The sequence below is a fragment of the Diadema setosum genome, chromosome 19 (assembly GCF_964275005.1).
Source record: "Diadema setosum chromosome 19, eeDiaSeto1, whole genome shotgun sequence".
Taxonomy (NCBI): Eukaryota; Metazoa; Echinodermata; class Echinoidea; order Diadematoida; family Diadematidae; genus Diadema; species Diadema setosum.
Genome location: NC_092703.1, coordinates 28,768,259 through 28,787,411, shown reverse-complemented (window position 1 = coordinate 28,787,411; position 19,153 = coordinate 28,768,259). Strand labels below are relative to the sequence as shown.

The following is a 19,153-nucleotide window of genomic DNA, read 5'->3' as shown; positions in this document are numbered from 1 at the left end:
GAGGGACTTACATATACATATAGCCTCCCGAAATAGCATTTCAAATCCTGAGGGTGGAACGTTTGGTACATGTTCCGGACAACAAAAGTCATCGTCTGTTATATTGTATGGGTTAGTCAAATCTGCTTTTTCACATTGTATGGAATAGGCAAATTTATCCTATCAATTGCGTGAAAAATATGATCGTTCAATCGTTTGGTATCGTTTGTCATTTGTTACGTGAAAATGTTTTCCCATGGGAGATAACATTACAAAAATGTTCTGCCCATGGGCAAACATAACCAAGCTAACCAGTATTTGACTAACCCATTTGATATTATATTTTGGTATATTGGCCGTGTATACAGAAAGCCAAATTAAGAGATGTCCAACAGTCGACCCACAGATTTGCATGACCATGAAGAGAGCTTTGCGCTGCAGAATTTGCACATGCCATATTGTGTGTTCCGAGTCTGATGCAATCTTACATATTGCTACATGTCAGTGCTTGTATGCATGTACAATGTACATGTCAAAAGTTTACCTTGGTTGATAGACAAGTGGCCTGCATAGTGAACCCTAAGGTGTGGATTTTCTCTTCCACTTCCCACCTTGTTTTCTTTCCCTGCCCTGTCAGGTGACGGGATGACACTCCTTCCCCCCCCCCCCCTCCCCCTCGCATAGTATCAACAAAGTAATAAATGTTGACACCATGTGATAAAACATTTAGGCCCGAATTCACGAAGGTGGTACAAACAAAACCATGGTCTAAACCATGGACAAAAACCATGGAGCGCCAAGTGTCAAACAGAATATTTCGTTATGAAATTGGTCATTTCGTCGACAAAATGACTCTTTCGTTAACGAAATTATCATTTCGTGGACGAAATGTTCATTTAGTTACAAAATGTTGTCATTTCTTTACAAAATAATCATTTCATCGACGAAATGACTGATTTCGTAGCGAAATATCGCATGCGACACTTGGCATTCCATGGTTTTTGTCCATGGTTTAAACCATGGTTTCATTTGTACCACCTTCGTGAATTCGGGCCTTAGTGTAATGCAAAGTAATATCAAACAATCTCAAAAGCTTTGGATGCAGTATGCACACAGACTCCAGTCAATTGTAGATTTTTTGGTTAGTTCAAAAATTGAAGTATTTAAAAAAGAAAACAAAGCATTGAACCATTGCATATTCACTGAACATCATTTGATATCATATTTTTATATTTTAGCCTCATGTGCTAATCCTGATTATGAATTTGTGGTGGTTGCAGATATGTTGTTTTGTGGTAGATAGGCTGACTAAAATACTGAATCAGTATTGAGTGTTTATGGGTTGCTATGGATTGTACACAATCTTTTTATTTTATTTTTTGTCTGTTTCTGCCTTCAAAATACTGCTTGTGTGTTCATGCCTTTGAATGTTGCAACAGATAAATGGGGCTATATAAATGCTGTTTCATCATGACCATCATCATGACAAGATTTAATGTACTGAATTGTGTTTGCACAATGGGGCATTTTCAGTCTTTTTTTCTCCCTTTTTTTTTTTTTTTTGCTCTTTTGTGCACCTGGTATTCTAAACAGTCGTGCTGTATTTTGTGTGATGTAATTAATCATGGATTTTTGTCAAAATTATCATACATGCTTATCTTCAATTGATTAGGTAGTTCTCTTCCATTTCATCTAACTTTTTAAACAGGATGATTGATTGTGTCATTCTCTTCTGTTTTGTCTAAATCTTTCAAACAGGCGTGGCAGTTTTGGAAGAAGAAGAAAAATCCTGACTCACCAGCTGGCTCCACCATCTCCCCAACAGCGTCAACAACTTCGACATCTTCCACTAAGAAGCCAGGAGACCAGGGAGGATCAAAGACGTGCGTCATCTTGTAGGACTCTGAAGGGAACAGTGACTTACCAGCCACAGCCAGGGGATTTCCAGACACCAACAGCCTGCAGAGGATGTGCAGTTTGTGATAGTGACACATGTGATGGTGGGGATGTGATTCTGGCACCGAGTGCTCCACGAATGTAAAGTAAAATGCGATGCCGATGGATCTGGCCGTTGCCATAGTGAAGATGATGATGATGTTGGCGACTGATCTGGATGATTGTTGCAGGAGTAATGAACAGTTTCACTAGATGCTGAGGGTAAATACGGAGGCACGCAGAAGTTGCTGCAGATAAATTTTCGCGGTAGTGAAATTGCGAGACTGAGCTTAATGGAAATTGTGGTTGTCATGGTGACGACAATGATGATGACACAGAGATCATGATAACTTTCATATTCACTGTGACAATATAAAATGGCTTGGATGACAGAGGAGGTGGAAAGACAGGAGATGTCTCTGACTTTCCCGTGTTGTTTCATTGCTACTGCAATGGATGATGAGATATTCAGAGGGGCATGTGTTAAAAGTGGAGAATAAGTGACATCTTATTTGTCAATATACATATATATAAAGATCCTACACACTACGTAAGATGATCAACTCTTCCAATTTTACACAGCCGCTGCTGAAATGGAAGTGGCTGCCGCACAGCGAGTGTAGCGACCTGCGAGCGGGGCTGAGCGAGCTGTGTGCGAGTCTACCGCCCGCTGTGACGAGGGAGGTGGGACGAAAACTCGCTGTGCACAGTCTTTTGGAAATCGAAATAATGATAAACCTGCTGATGGTTTGGTGTAGCTATTGATGAAGTTTAATGCACTGCACCAATTCTTAGGTTTACTCATGATTCTTTACAGAAAATACCTTCTTTTTTGTCTTAGCCTGTCTTGGTCCTACACAAACATATCAGGAAAGTACAGCTCACCTGGAAACTTTACCCGCTCAACGCTAGTTGCGCGCTCCTTAAAAATCCCACAATTCCAAGCAGCAGCGTTTCTCTTTTCGACTGAAAGTTGACCATCTTGTGTGTGTAAGATCTATAATACAATTTCAAAGACAACTGAAATTAGACTGTGTTGATAAAAGCATCCATGATGATTGAAATGGGCAGTGAAGAGTAATAGTTGTCTGCATGAGGTGTTAGGTATCAATTTGAGGAACTCTGTGGTGTTAAAGAGATTTGCATACTACAATTGTACACCACATTTAGTGATGATGAGCTCAACTGCAGCACTGTGTTCATGTTATACTTGTTACCAAAGACTTTTCACTCCGGGTACGATCAAATTTAATGGCTTTTCTTCCACTTCAGGAAACCTTTATTTTTAGGCATTAAAAGGACATAGCATGGAGCTACAACCATGGTCATAGGTACTTAGACCTCGTTACTGGCATTACTTGTTGTAGATACGCATAAAGCTTCTCATACATGTCTTTACTGTACATCATACAATGAGAGACCGTGCACTTAATAGCAAAAAGAATCAAGTCGAAACGGGAGGCACAGACAAGACATAAAAAATATAGAAGTTACCAGATGTTACTATTAGCATGATTTTTCTTCTTCCTTCTAGTGTTTGGAAGGTGGATCGCATTTTTTGTGGAGGAATTCACAACAGTTATTATTCAAGTAACCTTGTAAAAGAGATATATGCCGTTGTGGCACTGCAAAGGTTTGTTTTAGCCCTATGGTGTAGTGTACAGGTATGAAAACAAAGTACTAATTGTCTTTAAAGTAAAAGAGAGATTCTGAAGTTGAGATCGACATCATTTTTTCTGTTTGTCTCGACTGCAAGCAGAGTTTATAACAGCAACGTAGAATTGAGAGAGAATACATCTGTCTTACATCATTCAGACAGATATGATTCTGTATTGTTTAGAGGGAGAGAGAGAAGAACAGATGTCTATGAATAACTGGTCAATTAAGTTATGTTAGCCGAAGGTTTTACCAAGGCTAGTTATGATATCCGTCCATTCTGTATTATTTATTGTTTCTAATCTATTCGCGTGTTTGTGTGTGTGTGTCAATTCTTGATAATCACATATTGCAAATAGAATCTCACTAGTCTGTACATAGAGAAACGAACTGCGAAGTTGTACATAATATTTTGTGTAAAGTGATTAGACCTGCTTATTTATGCTGCTTTTCAGAAGAAGGACGGAGAGCCATAAACACTCATACCGCAAAATGATTCAGTAGGTACTAGCGTGATGTTGCCAATTTGATGAATGATTTTAGATGATTGCTTGATCTTGCCTTGATGAAAAGACAATATTCATGATGATGTTTTGAACATCTTATTCTCATTTTTACTGTAAGTTTGTAGCCAGCTTATGTATATCAGCTGAATTTTTTTTTTTTTTTTTTGTACAAATTAATGACAATTTCTGGTAACCTTGAAAATACGCAACTCTTCTCACCTATTTGATACATAAGTATTTACAAAAGTACTGTAGCTGCTCCATATTGCTGTGTAGCTGAGTTGGTTTGTTCGTTTTTTGCTTTGTTTTTGTTTCGTTTTTTTGCTCAAGTTTTGGTAGAATTTTGCCACAGAAATTATTGTTTTGTCATTAAGTGGCACCTCTGAATTTCATAGTGTAGCTTACATTGGAGAGCAATTGGGGTGAACTGGTAAAATTCACCAGATTTGCACAAAATCACCAAAAAAATCTACAAAATTGGTCATTGTCATAGATATATCCTGCAACCAAGACAAACCCTTATATTTATGAGCAGCAAATAATTCACATGAGAGAGAATCATTAGTGTAACACGACCATATTATGTAATGTTTTAAATAAATGGTTGAATTCATAACCAAAAGATTGATACAGTTCACACGATTATATCTTTTTGGGTAGAATAATTCTTTGACTTAGCCTGTTTTGTTGATTTTTTTTTTTCCTGCTTGTGCGAGGTCGACTAAGGCAAGGTTGACTGTACATTTGCTGCATGGTAACACAATGTCCTGAGGAACCCTGGATGTCCTAAGTGAGGCAGTTCAGAAAATTCTTGTCTTCAGCACAGGTTTATGCTTGTATTACTAGGGTATTCCCACGACATTGACACCCACAAATTTGGCATTGAATAACGGACCATAAGTCCTACAACCCATGGGTCCATACAGCTCATGAGTTTGACACTAGGCAAGCAGGGCCCATGAGTCCGACACTAGGCCAACAAGGCCCACGAATTCGACACCAAGCAAAAAAGGCCCACGAGTTTGACACTAGGTGAAAACAACCCACGAGTTTGACATTACATCATGGGGCTTAATGTCTCGAACTCATTGGCCTTGTTTTATTCGACAGTTTACTACTGGTAATATATGCATATATTCAAATCGTATACATAACATCCACAATTGAAGTCATTTCTGACAAATGGAAAGCTTGTCGGAGGCTTGCCTGACGTAGACACAGCGTTCCATGCAAACTGTGTTCCAAGTATGCCTTGCTGCAATGCATCAATTGAGTAATATAGACTGATGGATAGTGGCATTTGCTTCTATGGGTTTGATATAGCAAAAAAAAAAAAATTGAATAAAAAGACAATTTGTATACTCTGTATTTACACGTCAAGTGCAGACAGTCCATATTGCACGCACAAATGTTAAGGTGCATGCCATATGTATTGACTTGGGCAGAGTTAATTGGCTTACTTCATGATCGTTGTTGTAAATGTAATGATGGTTAATTTCGTACATTCTGGTTATTATTTCCTGTAAGAGGGCTTTTGAGGAGGGGTTCAATTGTTGTTGTTTTTTATTTACACTTTTCTTTGTGTTTATAATACATGTACTGCGATCCTCTGTGGAAAGACGACCATGTCTCAGCATACCGGTAACTTGTGTCAGTATCGTTCTTTCACAATGCACACGCCTGTTTGGTAAAATACCATTGTGGAAAATTAATGCTAATATACACTTTACTGAAATGACATGAATACGATGATTAAACTCTGTCCCATAGCGTGTCATGTGTTGGTGCCTAATGCAAGATTATGTACCTGTGCTGTGTTCAAATTCACTGACACACATGCATATTATCCAAGCATGACATTTGTATGTTTGAATGTATGTAAGTTTATCAACTTATGGAGACAAAACATTAAACATTAAACAACAACAACAAATCATGTGTCCACTTGTGCAGTCGTGTCATAAGTGTGTATTGATGGTTAAGGCTCCCTGTTGTATGCATGTCATGGCACTGATGACAAATTTTGTGTGAGAACTTTTTTTAGTCTTTGTCAAAATGCCCTGTGCTGCAGAAAATTTGAGCTATAAAATCTTTATGCCTAAGAAGGGAAGAAATACTCTTGGGACCATACAACATATATAATGGTAATTTCCTCAGAGTTAATACAGCTACGCCAGGCATAAGGAAGATTGTACAGTGGAAACTTGGTATAATGAGACCCTTGGGACCAAGACAATTTATTCTTTATGTCACACAATAAGGAGGTTCAAAAGAGGGAGTAATTTTTACTGAGGTGCCATTTTGAGCACAACTGCCTTTGAATAAACACCAATGATCAGGAGCAGCAAACCTGTAAACACGACAAATTTTGCGTCACAAAATTGGTAATTACTGACGTGGACACTGTTGACACACATAATTACGACGTTTTTTAATGGTACGACATACATGTCGTTTACCCTTACTGTCCAATTTTACTCTGAAACAATGTGGGGAAAATGGGGAAAATAGATTCAAAATCACATTCAATGTGCCAAAAGATTTGCTTTCTCTTGTAAAGTACATGCATTTCGCAAATGGAATCGTTGAGCGCCGATTTCCCAATCTCCGCCTCCCAACTGATTAGTTTTTGTAGAGCTCAAGCTGTACCACAGAAATCAGAAGTGAGCCGTACACACTGTAGAATCCGAGTTGTGATTGGAGATTTATTTTATTTTATTTTATTTTGGATCTGGAATTCATGTCCGGATTAGAATTTGAATTCCTGATTCTTATAATATTCATTCTAGTCTCAAGGGATTTTTTTTTCTCACTAGAATATTATTTGCTTTCATACAGTTACATATAGTAGAGCAGATAAGCCCTCAAAATCACGTGAATTGTGCAAAATTTGACTAAAGCATGAAACTTTCACCAGTGTTAGTACATACCATAAGATTTATTTTAAGATCGGGAGGTAAGTCTGATATGACCTCTGATGACCTCCAGAGGTCAATGTACTTTAGATATCAGAAAATCGATGTTTTTAGACATTTGCAAATGATATATGTGGTTATGTTGCACTAAACATGCATTTATACCACAGAGAAATCATTTCCAGATTCAACAGAGCACTGACAGGTTTTTACCTTTGACCTCTGATGACCTCCAGAGGTCAATGAACTTTAAATATCAAAATATCGATGTTTTTAGACATTTGTGAATGATATATGTGGTTATGATTCACTAAACAGGCATCTATACTTCAGGGAAACCATTTTCTGATTCCACAGAGCATTGACAGGTTTTAACCTTTGACCTCTGATGACCTTTGGAGGTCAATGACCTCAAAATATTATATTGATCTGTGATGTCATTGGTTAATGGTAACCATTGTTAAGATGTACAAAACAAGCATATCTGTCTTACAATGAAATTGTCTTCATATTCTAAAGAGCAGACAGGTTTCTACCTTTGACCTCTGATGACCTTGAGAGGTCAATGACCTCAGAATATCAGATTATTGAAGTATGACATCATTGGTGAAAGGTCAAACATGGTAAAGATGTACAAAACAAGCATATCTGTGTACAATGACATCGTCTTCATATTCCAAGGCACACAGACGAGTTTCTGCCTTTGACCTCTGATGATCTCGAGAGGTCAGTGACCTCAAAGTATCAGAATAGTTTGGCATCATCAATGGTAAACAATGATGATGTTTTAGAGAGCACTCGTAGGCCCTGTTTATTAACGAGCCATTACCATTCACCTATGAAAATCACACAAGGTCAAATACCTCGAATGAAATGTGAGGATGTTAATATTGATATTGCGATAGTTAATAGTTAATAATTGTTTATAATGTAGGGTTTACAAACCATGCAAATCTGTTACCAAAAAAGTGGCTACTCATTCCGCAGAACTTTTCAGGTAATTATCTAAGTCGGGTATGTGCACAGAGCAAGGGGTGTCGATCTGTTTTCACGTGGGGGGGGGGGGAGAACTTGGAAAATAAGTAAAAGCATAAGTTCATGGTGCAAAGAAATGAAGCGGAGGATGTGGGTGGGGGATTGGATTTTTGCAGGTTTAGACCTGAAATCAGTGATTCAGTGTAGCTCTTGTTTAATGTGTGCGTCATCACTTATACGGAAGTTGATGGGGTGTGGGCGCATCTCACCTACCCTCCTTCCAAAGACGAAGTTTTTTTTTTTTTTTTTTTTTTTTTTTTAAGAATCTGATGCATACGTTTTGGGGAATATTTGGAAAATTATGGATCACCAAGGTGTACCAAGTCTATATGGATGGGAACCCAGCAAGCGCAGCGTTGGCGAGGGTAGGGTATTCCACTCCCATTCGACAGAGCTCTTGTATTTTGAGAAATGAGATTCAACGACCTGGCACACAGGCACTTTTGAAGGAATACCTCGAAATTGTATCAAAAAGGTGTAGTAAGTCAGCCATCTATGGAGGAAGACCAATCGACAGAAGGATGTGGGTGGAGGTATCCTCCTCCCACATTATGGAGCTTTTGCATTCTTTTGTTTGCAATTCAATGATCTCGTGCCACTCTTGGTTGAACTACCATTTTGAAAAAAAAAAAGTCCATACCCAAATGTGTAGCCATAATCATTGCATGGAGGAGAGGTTGATACAGCGAGAGGAGGGTATGAAAGGGGCTGTCCCCCAATCCTTCCCATGCGAGGGAGCCTTTGCAGTAAGAATAGAAATGTAAAAAAAAATCTAGTATACACATTTATGATGGAATATTTCGGAAATTATCAGTAAAAGGAGTGTACCAAATCTAAGGGTAAAAACCGAGGAGGGATTGTTAATTGAAAGATACACTACCCCCTGCAACAAGAGGGATTTTCTTTAATATGTCGGAACTGAAATTAAAGATCTAGTACATACTTTGTGATGATATAGAACAAAAAATGGGACAAAAGCACTGAGCGTACATGGAAGGGGACATAACGAAAGATAGTGTGGGGGAGGGGGTATGCAAAGGAGATTCTGCCTTTTAATCTGGTGCATACTATAGCTGAAATGTTCAGTGACGATTCATTTTCTGTCAAAAAAGTGAAGAAAAAAAATCTCAATCTCAGGAAATACTTGGAGGCAAAGTTTTATGTCCCCACCATTCCCCCTCCCATATTTTCTCGGGAGGCGGGGCAAATGCCTCTTGTCCTCCAAAATGAACAATCGTGCATACATAGGAAAGCCTTTTCATCTTTGGAATTCAAATAAAAATATCTCTTAAAAGCATTTTTTCATAGAATAAGGGAAATTATCATTCCCCAAAGTATGTTATATCTGTGGAAGGAACCAAGCAGGGGGAAGGAGTCTATCGAAAGGAGATATCCCCGCTCACAGAAGGGAGATTCTGCATTTCAGAATTAAATTTTAACAATCCGATGCACACTTAAAGTGAAAAACTTGGGCAGTTTTCTGTCTAAAAAGCAAAAAACAAAAAACAACAAAACTAACAACAACAAAACATAGTCCACATCTCAGAATTTAATGGGGTGGGGGTCAACTATCCCTGCCACCACCCCACCCCTCCTCCAAACTGATGCCCCGGTATGTGCATGTGTTTTATTCCACTTGTTGAAAAGAAGAGAGAGTTTTAAGAAACAATATTGTTCAGTGGTCGCTATCCCAGTCAAGTTAATTGTTTATCAATAAGGTGAATTCCTTCACCTGTATACCTTAAGATGATGTAGGCCTGGTATTTGCCTTGCACCTTATTACATCTATTTCTTTTTTAGTATTCTCGTTTATATTTTGATGTGAAAGTTGTTTACTTTGCCACGATTTTATTTGTACATAGAAAAAATAATCAAAGACTGAAAACGAAACTGATACAATATTTAATGATTGACATGATGCACATATTGTGTATTTCTATAGCAGTAAAAGTGAGCAATTCAAAAGGCGTGTACTCATTTTACATGAACATTAGCGATGATCCTCTGACCCCTGGAGGATATTGAAAGATATGCATCAAAATGTAAGAATATTGATGTCTGGTCTCATTGGTTTGTAATGGCCAGCTGCTTATGAAATGATTATACTTTAAAAAATGCATTTTGTGTGTGTTTGTGTGTGTGCGTGTGTGTGTGTGTGTGTCCAAAATTGTATGCAGAGTATTCCACACACAGTTCAATTTTGACTTCCATCTAGGACAATGAGCGGTTACTTTTTTCTCAACTACACTGTAATATCAAAATCTATTGAAAAAACACGGTGGCGGCTGGGTCTAACACATTATCATTCCTTTTCGTTGGAGATCCATGCGGGATGGTCAAAACAAACATAAAAAATAGATATCTCAGACCTAATTGTTATAACAAAGCATCATATCCTCATATACCCAACCCAACCCTCTATGCCCAGACAATGTAAACCACCCCATGGACTTACTTGGAGCTTTAGAATATCCTTTGTCAACAGAGAGAGACATCCAAACCTTTGCAGTGCCGACTAAGATCTGCCATGGAACTGATTGGTATTGGCTCTGCATCATTGACAGCAGATCTCGTTTCCTATTCTCCTTCTTCTTCTTCTTCTTCTTCTTCTTCTTCTTCTTCTTCTTCATTATACTGTGTAATCTTGTAATATTCTGCCATAGAGCCTTTTCTTAATTGGTTAAAGAACAAACAAATGCAAAAAACAAAAAGAGAGACATATGTATCTTTAATAACAGAGCTGAATATTGAGTATCTCTCTCCTGAAGTGTTTCAAAGAGATACAAGAGACAGTGGCCGAGAGTAGCCGCCACCATTTTTGGGAGTAGGCCGACTTTGTGTTCTTGCAAATGATGCCTGACATTTTTGGTCATTTGCCCTATTTGAAGAATGCAGCAATAGAGCCACAACTTCCTGCGGAGTGAATATTGTGGGGTTCTTGATGCAGAACATCATCGCTGAATTTGCCTGAGCTGTACTTTCTTACAGGGATTGCCATTGTAGTTTTGTTTTGTTTTGCTTTGTTTTGTTTTTCAAGTGTGGCTGTAACACTGCTTGTTTTGCATATGATGGTCATTGCAGCTAAAGAGTGCATATCTTCTCTGGATCATTCCAAACTTCATGATGTTTCACCTGGGTGAATGGATCCCAGATGATGCATGCATATTCCAGGACAGTCCTGAGCGGCATGGAGTAGCAAAACACCTGAACTTTATGATACTCGTATCTTCGTCTGGCGAGAGTCTTTGGTTGAAGTATAACCTTTTTAAGCTGCTGTGGCGATTTGATTCCAGCTGAGCCTCCTATTGGAACTCCAAAATATTTTGCACAATCCGCTTTCTCCATGGTTTGCCATGAATGCTTATCTATTCCCTGGGTAGGTTTCGGATGGCAATAGCTAGTTGAAATACACAGGATTGCTTCATGTGGAATGCATGTTGGGCCTCACAGTATGTCGAAGTTTTCAAGATGGTCCATGATGTCGCAGCTATGGACTGTATACTCCAGGACCATGAGTCATTCATCGCAGTCATACTGTAACAACCTACCAGCTTTACACTGGCCAATACAGGCCCACCAGCTGGAAACTATGCAAATATTGCCCATGAGCTTGACACTTAGGCAAACCAGTCCCATAATGAGTGCGACAAATGGGGGAAAAGATCTATGAGACTTACACTGAATAGATTAAACACTCTGTATATCAGTCTCGTGGGCCTTGTTTTCCTCGAGTGTCGAGATAATGGCCATATTTGCCTATATTTGCTAGTCTACATAACTAACCCAAACATAACAGTTGTATTTGAGGTCACTGCCATCACTCAAGAAACTTAAGCTTATTTCTGAAGTAATTGACCTCTCACATTTCAGAGACCTGTTACTATAAACCAGTGCTCTGTGGAATATGTATACATACTTTGATCAAAACATCAGTGCGTGATTTGTACATGATTAAGCATTTACGATTACACCAATGAAGCCAAACATCAATACAGGTAAGCCTACACATGTGACCTCAGTGACCTCTCATTGTCCTGAGAGGTCAAAGTTGGATATAATGCACAGGCTAATAACCAATGTTCCATGGAATGACAAGATTCTTCTATTATAGCATAAATGATTGTACATCGGGTATTACAAAGTTGACCATTGACTATACATAGAATATCAATATTCTGATGTTTTGAGGTCATTGACCTGTCACCTTCCTCAGAGGTCAAAGGTAGAGACACGTGAGTAATTTCTCTTGCTCTGTGGAATAGGAAAACAATTCAATTGTAATACAAATGAATATAACATCTAAATCATGTTTGTCATCAACCAATTGCACCAAATAGGGCCTATCAATGTTCTGACATTTTGAGGTCATTGGCCTCATCATAGGTCATCTGAGGTCATCAGAGGTCAAAGGTAGAAATCTGACTCGAAAGGCTCAGTGGAACATTGAGGCAATTCCTCTTACAAAAATTAGTTTTTAGTACATAATTATCGTGTTTCAGTTATGAGTGACGCATTAAAATATCAATTTTCTGACATTTTGAGGTCATTGACCTCTGAAGGTCATCAGAGGTCAAAGATAGAAACCTGTCAGGGCTCTGTGGAATATAAAGACAATTTCACTGTGACAAAAATTAAGTTTTAGTACATCATTACTGTGTTTTATCATTAACCAATGATGCAAAATATCAATTTTCTGACATTTTGATGTCATTGACCTCTGGAGGTCATCAGAGGTCAAAGGTAGAAACCTGTCAGGGCTCTGTGGAACATAAAGACAATTTCACTGTGACAAATATTAAGTTTTAGTACATCATTACTGTGTTTATCATTAACCAATGACGCAAAATATCAATTTTCTTACATTTTGAGGTCACTGACCTCTAGAGGTCATCAGAGGTCAATTCAGACTTACCTCCCGATCTTAAAATTAATCTTATAGCATGTACTAACAATGGTGAAAGTTTCATGCTTTAGTCAAATTTTGCACAATTCTTCGGCTTATCTGCTCTACTAATAAGATTTTGTAACTCTATGCATTAGCGCCACTGTGCATTTTCTCCTTCGGCCGTGGTTGTCTCATCTTCGCCTTCTGGTCGAGAATGATTTATGCTTTGGGGATTGTTCTTTGTTTTTGGTGTCGTTATTTTATTTATTTATTTATTTATTTATTTTTTTTTTTTTTGGGGGGGGGGTTGTGTACATGTGTGAGGCGTGTGTGAGGCGTGAGAAAAAAGAAAGCTCGTCAGGCTTGATTGTCACGCCTGATGCGTGAGACTTTGTAGGTCTGCATAATCTGTCATAGACCCATTTTCAACATTTTCAAGTTTGCTTTTGTGCGAGATAATAAAATCAGGTCACAGCCATGCACTGACCCGACCATGTTTGCGCACTTTAGTGGGCAGTTTGTCTCTTGAAAACAATTTAGCTATATGTGCTTACTATAGTGAGGTAGCCACATTTTATCGGTCTATAACCCAAGGTCTCTTGAATTCAGTTGCCGCATATCCGCATACAATTGCATGCAGCAACGCTCAACGATTTCTGATGAGCATAATAGTAGGGCACGGCAAATTTGCCGAAACGAGTGAAATTCGCTTCTCTTTATTTGTAACTTGCTCCCACTTTGCGTCAGTTCGGCGTCAGAACTCAGAAGTCAGCGTGTATCGCTTGCGGATTATACAGCCAGTGACAGCTGACACATATTTTTTTACACGACTATCCTGCACGTGGGGAAAATGCCGAAATCAAAAGGTGAGAGTGAACAGTATGTCTGCACTCACTGAATGTTGTCTCTTACTTTTTTCCTTTTCCACGCTCATTGTAAGCTCATTATAGACCAATTCGGTTTGGGTACTGTTTAGTTCTTAATGGTAATTTCTAACTGGGGGCTTCAAGTATGCCTAACAAAAGATAATTTATCCACTGACATGGCAACGCACCTCGCTCATGGCATTACTCACAGAGAATGTTTTTGTTCTTTGGAAACCCCCATGGCTGCCATAAGTTACAGTGCTCTGAAGTCGGATTCCTTTCTGTGGATGAACGCGTTCCTTCGTAGTTCTATATTCTTCGCGCGACTTGATTTTCCTGTTATTTCTTTACTTACATAATATACAATGAACACAATTTCACTGAATGGACTACAGTACAATGGTCTGAAGGGGTTGGGGAGAGGAAGGGGAATGGGGCAATATTGACCCTAATCGCCAGTTGCCCCATTTTATAAAGAAAAGTTCCGCTACCCTAAAGAGTGTTTCCAATTAAGCTGTTTGTGCGTCACGTATTGTGCACTTTGGCACGTTCATAATAATGCGTTTCTGGAAGACAAATCTCGAAATCAACATCGTATCTTCACTTTCTTCATGTAGTTTACCAAGGTTAATCATGACGCCCACTTCTCTTGGTTCTGTTGACATCAGGCCTACATGAAAGCTGTGTTCATGAATGGCAAGCCAAAAGGTTGTCACGGGTCGCCGATTTATAGACAGTAGACGGATAGTAAGGTATGGTATGTTCCCGGGATATATGTTTGGCTGCGTATGTATTATACGTGAGACAGGCACAGTAGAACAATTCAGACCTCAGATATAAGAGAACGTGCGACAATATATGAAAAATTTAATGATAACAATCTCAGCGATTGGTATACATTAGATTTGTGCTCGCAGCGTTTATTAGGTTTTGAAAAGCACGTCCAGAGCATCCTCACGATATGAATTTGAGACATTGTCATGCTTAGGCCTATGACGTTATAATGTTCGATATAGCTTCGACATGGTCAATTTAATGGAATTAAATGCATGACTCGAGATCGAGGGCTATAAGCATATTAAATGAAGTGTTTATTTGTAAAAGGGGCTAGATCCACTTTTAGTACTTCGGAGAAAAATCAGTTTGTTTGTGAGAATTTGTACACAAGTGTATGGAAAATCTAAATCTAATCCTGCGTTAAGTTCTATTCAAACGGTTGTCTGGAGTTGAAATTTTTAGTGTAACTAACCCAAATGGAATAATAAAATTTAGTGACGTCGAAATCGCAGTTAATAAAGAACCAACATTTTTTTTTTTTTATTTGATACCAATACCCTACCGAATCCATAACTGCAATATTCACTGTGCTAATTATCGAACATCATGACAATTGCACAGGTATTAGAACAGTATACAATTTTGATACAGGCTTCGCTATTTCCTCGTAAAGTTTGTGTCCTCTAAGGTTCCAGAGACATGAATGGTAGGAACTTGAGCGCTTATGAGGTTAAAATGATATGAAATCAAATTATCTATTCCAGTGTTATAGCATGTCACCAAACGTCACGGAAAATGTATGTATGGCTCTCGGAAAGTATTGTAGCGTGTTTTGTTTTTCGACGACTTTCTTTACAAGACCAGGGCCCCGTTTTGTCAAAAGATAAAATCTATTTTAAATTTCCTTACCACACAGGCTGCCATAGATTTACAGATAAAATCAACTATATAATCAATTTTAACTCTCCATAAAACAGGGTTCAGAAGGGTCTGACAATGAGCGACTTATCGCAATACGTGAAACTGTATCAATGTATAGTCCTCCCTTTTCGGTGTTCCATGTTACGTGTGGTTCGAGTATTCGTTGAACACATAAACTATCAATAATTGTTTATGACATTTGTTTGCGAGATTCCTATATGACCCTTGTAGGAAACCTTATAAACCACGCAGACGACAAACCCACGTATAGTAATCATAATTACATCTAAAAGTTCTCTCAAGATTAACCTTTGTCAGTATGAATACCACGTGCTGGCATTAATGCGGTGAACTTTGGATCTTTGATGCGTCTTGTGTGCTCTGTTCACAATCATACTGATAGTCATACTGATACAGATAATGTCATTATCGTGTCATACTCGCATTATTAATTTATCTCCTCCTCTCAAGTACTATGGGAACCGTCATAAACTGGGAGTTGTTGGCCGAGCCGAAGAGCTCGAACGTCAGAATCGCCTCGCTCTGCAGATGGCCCGAGAAGTTGCCGACTCGACAGGAACGCTCATGTGTGGCGACATTTGCAACACGTTCGTCTACCAACCCGGCAACGAGGGCGCCATTCAAGAAACAGAGGACATGTTCAGGTTATACTTGCTTCAAAGATCAGAATAACAAAAAATAGTAATATAATATCTTTATAGCGCAGTTCAACGAGGAATAGGTTCTCAAAGCGCTTTATATGAAAAATGATAGTACACGTATATGTAATTTTAAATTGAGTGGACTGTAATTCAACAAGGATTAGGTTCTCAAAGCGCTTTACAAGAAAAAAGGATAATACATTGTATTGAAATTCAAACGACAGAAGTACAATTAAAAGCTCATTATAATTAAGCAGTTCAACAAGAAATAGGTTCTCAAAGCGCTTTACAAAAAAGATAATACATATTGTATTCAAATTCAAATAACAGAAGTGCAATTGCAAGCTGATTACAATTAAGCTACAGACACATTTAGATAATATACTAAAAAACAAGCTAGAAATAAAGTCATGGTCTGAATACTGATCTCTCGCAGTGCAAATGCATTTCATGTTTAAATTGCCATTAGTAAATGGCGAAAAATCGAACAAACAAGAGTAATAGATGCCTCAGCAAAACCGGATGATAATAGTTGAATATGTCCAGCACTGCAACTTTAATAGTATGCAACTTTGATGAGATGACGATATCATCCCCTCATTTTGAGGTCACCTATAAAACTCCCTCATTAATCCTATTAACATGAAATCTGTATAAGGTACTATTATATTTCTGGAAGTCTGTTTCTCCTAAACAAATCTCGTTTTGCTGTTTATGACGTCAGGAGCAAATTGAGTGGGCCGTTGACGAAGGGGCGGACTTTATCGTCGGAGAAACTTTCGATCACTGCGGCGAGGCGGCGTTGGCGGCTCAAGTCGTAAAGGAATACGGCAAAGGTAAGTAATTCGCCCAGAAACCGTTTTGTAAGGAGTGTGGACTATAATGTACCTCCAGCGAGAACTGGAGAAGGCGACTTCTTTCTACGTGATCATCCCTCGAGCAAGACACCCACAAGTCATTCGAGCCAGGAGCTAGACACCAAATAAAACTGGCCCACTACCCATATTACTATAGCAGTGACTGGTTCGGCACTAAGTGAAACAGGCCCATGAGCTAGACACTAGACAAAAAAAGGACCATGAGTTTGACACCGGGCAAATAAAGTCCACGAGCTCAACACTTGGCAAAAGCAAAAGCAAAAGCACAAGCAAAAACCAATACAAAAACCAAAACCAAAACAAAAAACAAAAACAAAAACAAAAAAGAAACACACACACAGCCCCCCAAAAAACACAAAACACAAAAAACAAAAACAAACAGCCAAAAAGGTCCACTAGCTCGACACTACGTACATTAAAGGTGCAGTTTACCTTTGGGAGCAGTGATTTTAAAAATGTTCAAGATATCACATTTGATGCATATGTGTAGGTCTGTTGTATCACACAACATCCTACCATGCAAAATTTTCACAATAAAGCCTAAAATATGAGGAGATATCAGTGTTTTTCTTAATAAACCGTAACTGTAGACGATTTTAGTCTGGAAACATTTTCATTATAAGTATTGTTCACATTTTGTGTATTTAACAACACTTACCATCGATTATACGGATTCAAAGTTTTACAGTGGTTGTTTCTATCCCTAACTCACATTTTCGAACTATTTTAGTTAAGCACTACTGCTGGGTTTTTGTTTCATCTGCAAATGGTTAATTATGCCTTTAAGCCCCCGTGATGTAGCATCGCGCTCGGGGACCTTGTTTGCCTATATAGTGTCAAACTAATGTTCCTTATCTGCCGAGTGTCTAGCTCGTGGACCCTATGGTTCGCGGACCTTGTTCATTTAGAGTCTATAGCTCGTGGGGTTGTATATGACTCTTGAGCTGTATGACTAGTGGGTGTCGAGCTCGCTATAGAGCACACTAACACAACCTGTAGGGGCCTTCTTTATTACGAGAAGGCGTGAAGACTTTTTCTATGCTCTTCCTTTCAGAGAAGAATGTGGGCTTAAAATAAAAAATTATTTTGATTTGTAAACGGCAAATTGTTTCCGGCAAATTATTCTGCAGGCGTACCCGCCGTCATCACGCTAGCTTCACATCTGACGAAGACGAGTGACGGCAAGCCGTGTACCATCGACGGAGTCGAATTCAACGAAACCCTGAGGCAGCTAGAAGCCGCAGGCGCTGACGTTATCGGCTTCAACTGCACGAGGGGACCCGGACCACTGATGACGCTTGTGGAGAACGCTCTACAGGCGGGAATTAAAGGACAAGTTCACCTTCATTAACATAAGGATTGAGAGAATGTAGCAATATTAGTAGAACACATCATTGAAAGTTTGAGGAAAATCGGACAATCCGTTCAAAAGTTATGAATTTTTGAAGTTTTTGTGCAGTCACCGCTGGATGAGAAGACTACTGCAGTGTATGATGTCACATGCGTACAACAATATAAGGAAAATATAAAGAGAAATTCACAAAATTTCATCTTTTGAAAAAAGTACACATTCCCTTGACTCGTTACTGACATAGTTATGGGTAATACTATTCCCACTGCCTTTAGAAAGAGGCAAGTCAAGTGCTCTTTTATTATGCGAAAAAAGTGAAAATATGTTGAATTTTCTTTACATTTTCTTTATACTGTTGTACTCATATGACATCACGAGCCTTAGTAGTCTCCTCATCCGGCGGTTCCAACGCAAAAGTTTTAAAAATTCATAACTTTTGCATCGATTGTCCAATTTTCCTCTTTCACTGATGTGTTCTACTAATATTGCTACATTCTCTTAATCCTTATGTTGATGAAGGTGAACTTGTCCTTTAAGGTTTGAAAGCGTTCCATTTGAAAAGAGTTTTAACGATAATAAAACACTGACGTAAACTATTGCTGCTGAGGATTATTATATCACTGATGAGCTAGGCGTACATTATTATAGACATCATTGGCTACAGAACCGCTGGGGGGGGGGGGGGGGCGTCGTAAGACTCCAGCCCTATGCATTTGACTAGAAAGAAATGTGAAATCTGGAAAAAATATAAAGTCACATTCATTTTACTGAAATGCAGGTCTTTAAC

General features: G+C 38.6%; 2 protein-coding genes across 2 annotated transcripts in view; both read left to right on the top strand.

The window, feature by feature from the left end:
- The window catches only part of LOC140242674 (X-linked retinitis pigmentosa GTPase regulator-like), a 34,771-nt gene extending 32,006 nt beyond the window's left edge, over positions 1–2,765 (top strand). The window contains exon 16 of the mRNA XM_072322433.1: positions 1,738–2,765. Within this exon, the coding sequence (XP_072178534.1) occupies positions 1,738–1,878 (141 nt within the window). The 3' untranslated portion in view covers positions 1,879–2,765. The remainder of the gene's footprint in view (positions 1–1,737) is intronic.
- LOC140242399 (betaine--homocysteine S-methyltransferase 1-like) lies at positions 2,470–18,366 on the top strand. Its single transcript, XM_072322135.1, has 3 exons — positions 2,470–2,598; positions 16,862–16,973; positions 18,146–18,366. The coding sequence occupies exons 1-3, from the start codon at positions 2,470–2,472 to the stop codon at positions 18,364–18,366; spliced, it is 462 nt and encodes a 153-aa protein (XP_072178236.1).
- Positions 18,367–19,153: the final 787 nt, after the last annotated feature.

Bases quoted from the DNA above. Each gene is read 5' to 3' on its own strand.
- LOC140242399 (XM_072322135.1), top strand. From the start codon at position 2,470: ATGATCAACTCTTCCAATTTTACACAGCCGCTGCTGAAATGGAAGTGG. The intron at 2,599-16,861 runs GTGGGACGAAAA...TTATGACGTCAG, and splicing joins CGCCCGCTGTGACGAGGGAG to GAGCAAATTGAGTGGGCCGT. The intron at 16,974-18,145 runs GTAAGTAATTCG...ATTATTCTGCAG, and splicing joins CGTAAAGGAATACGGCAAAG to GCGTACCCGCCGTCATCACG.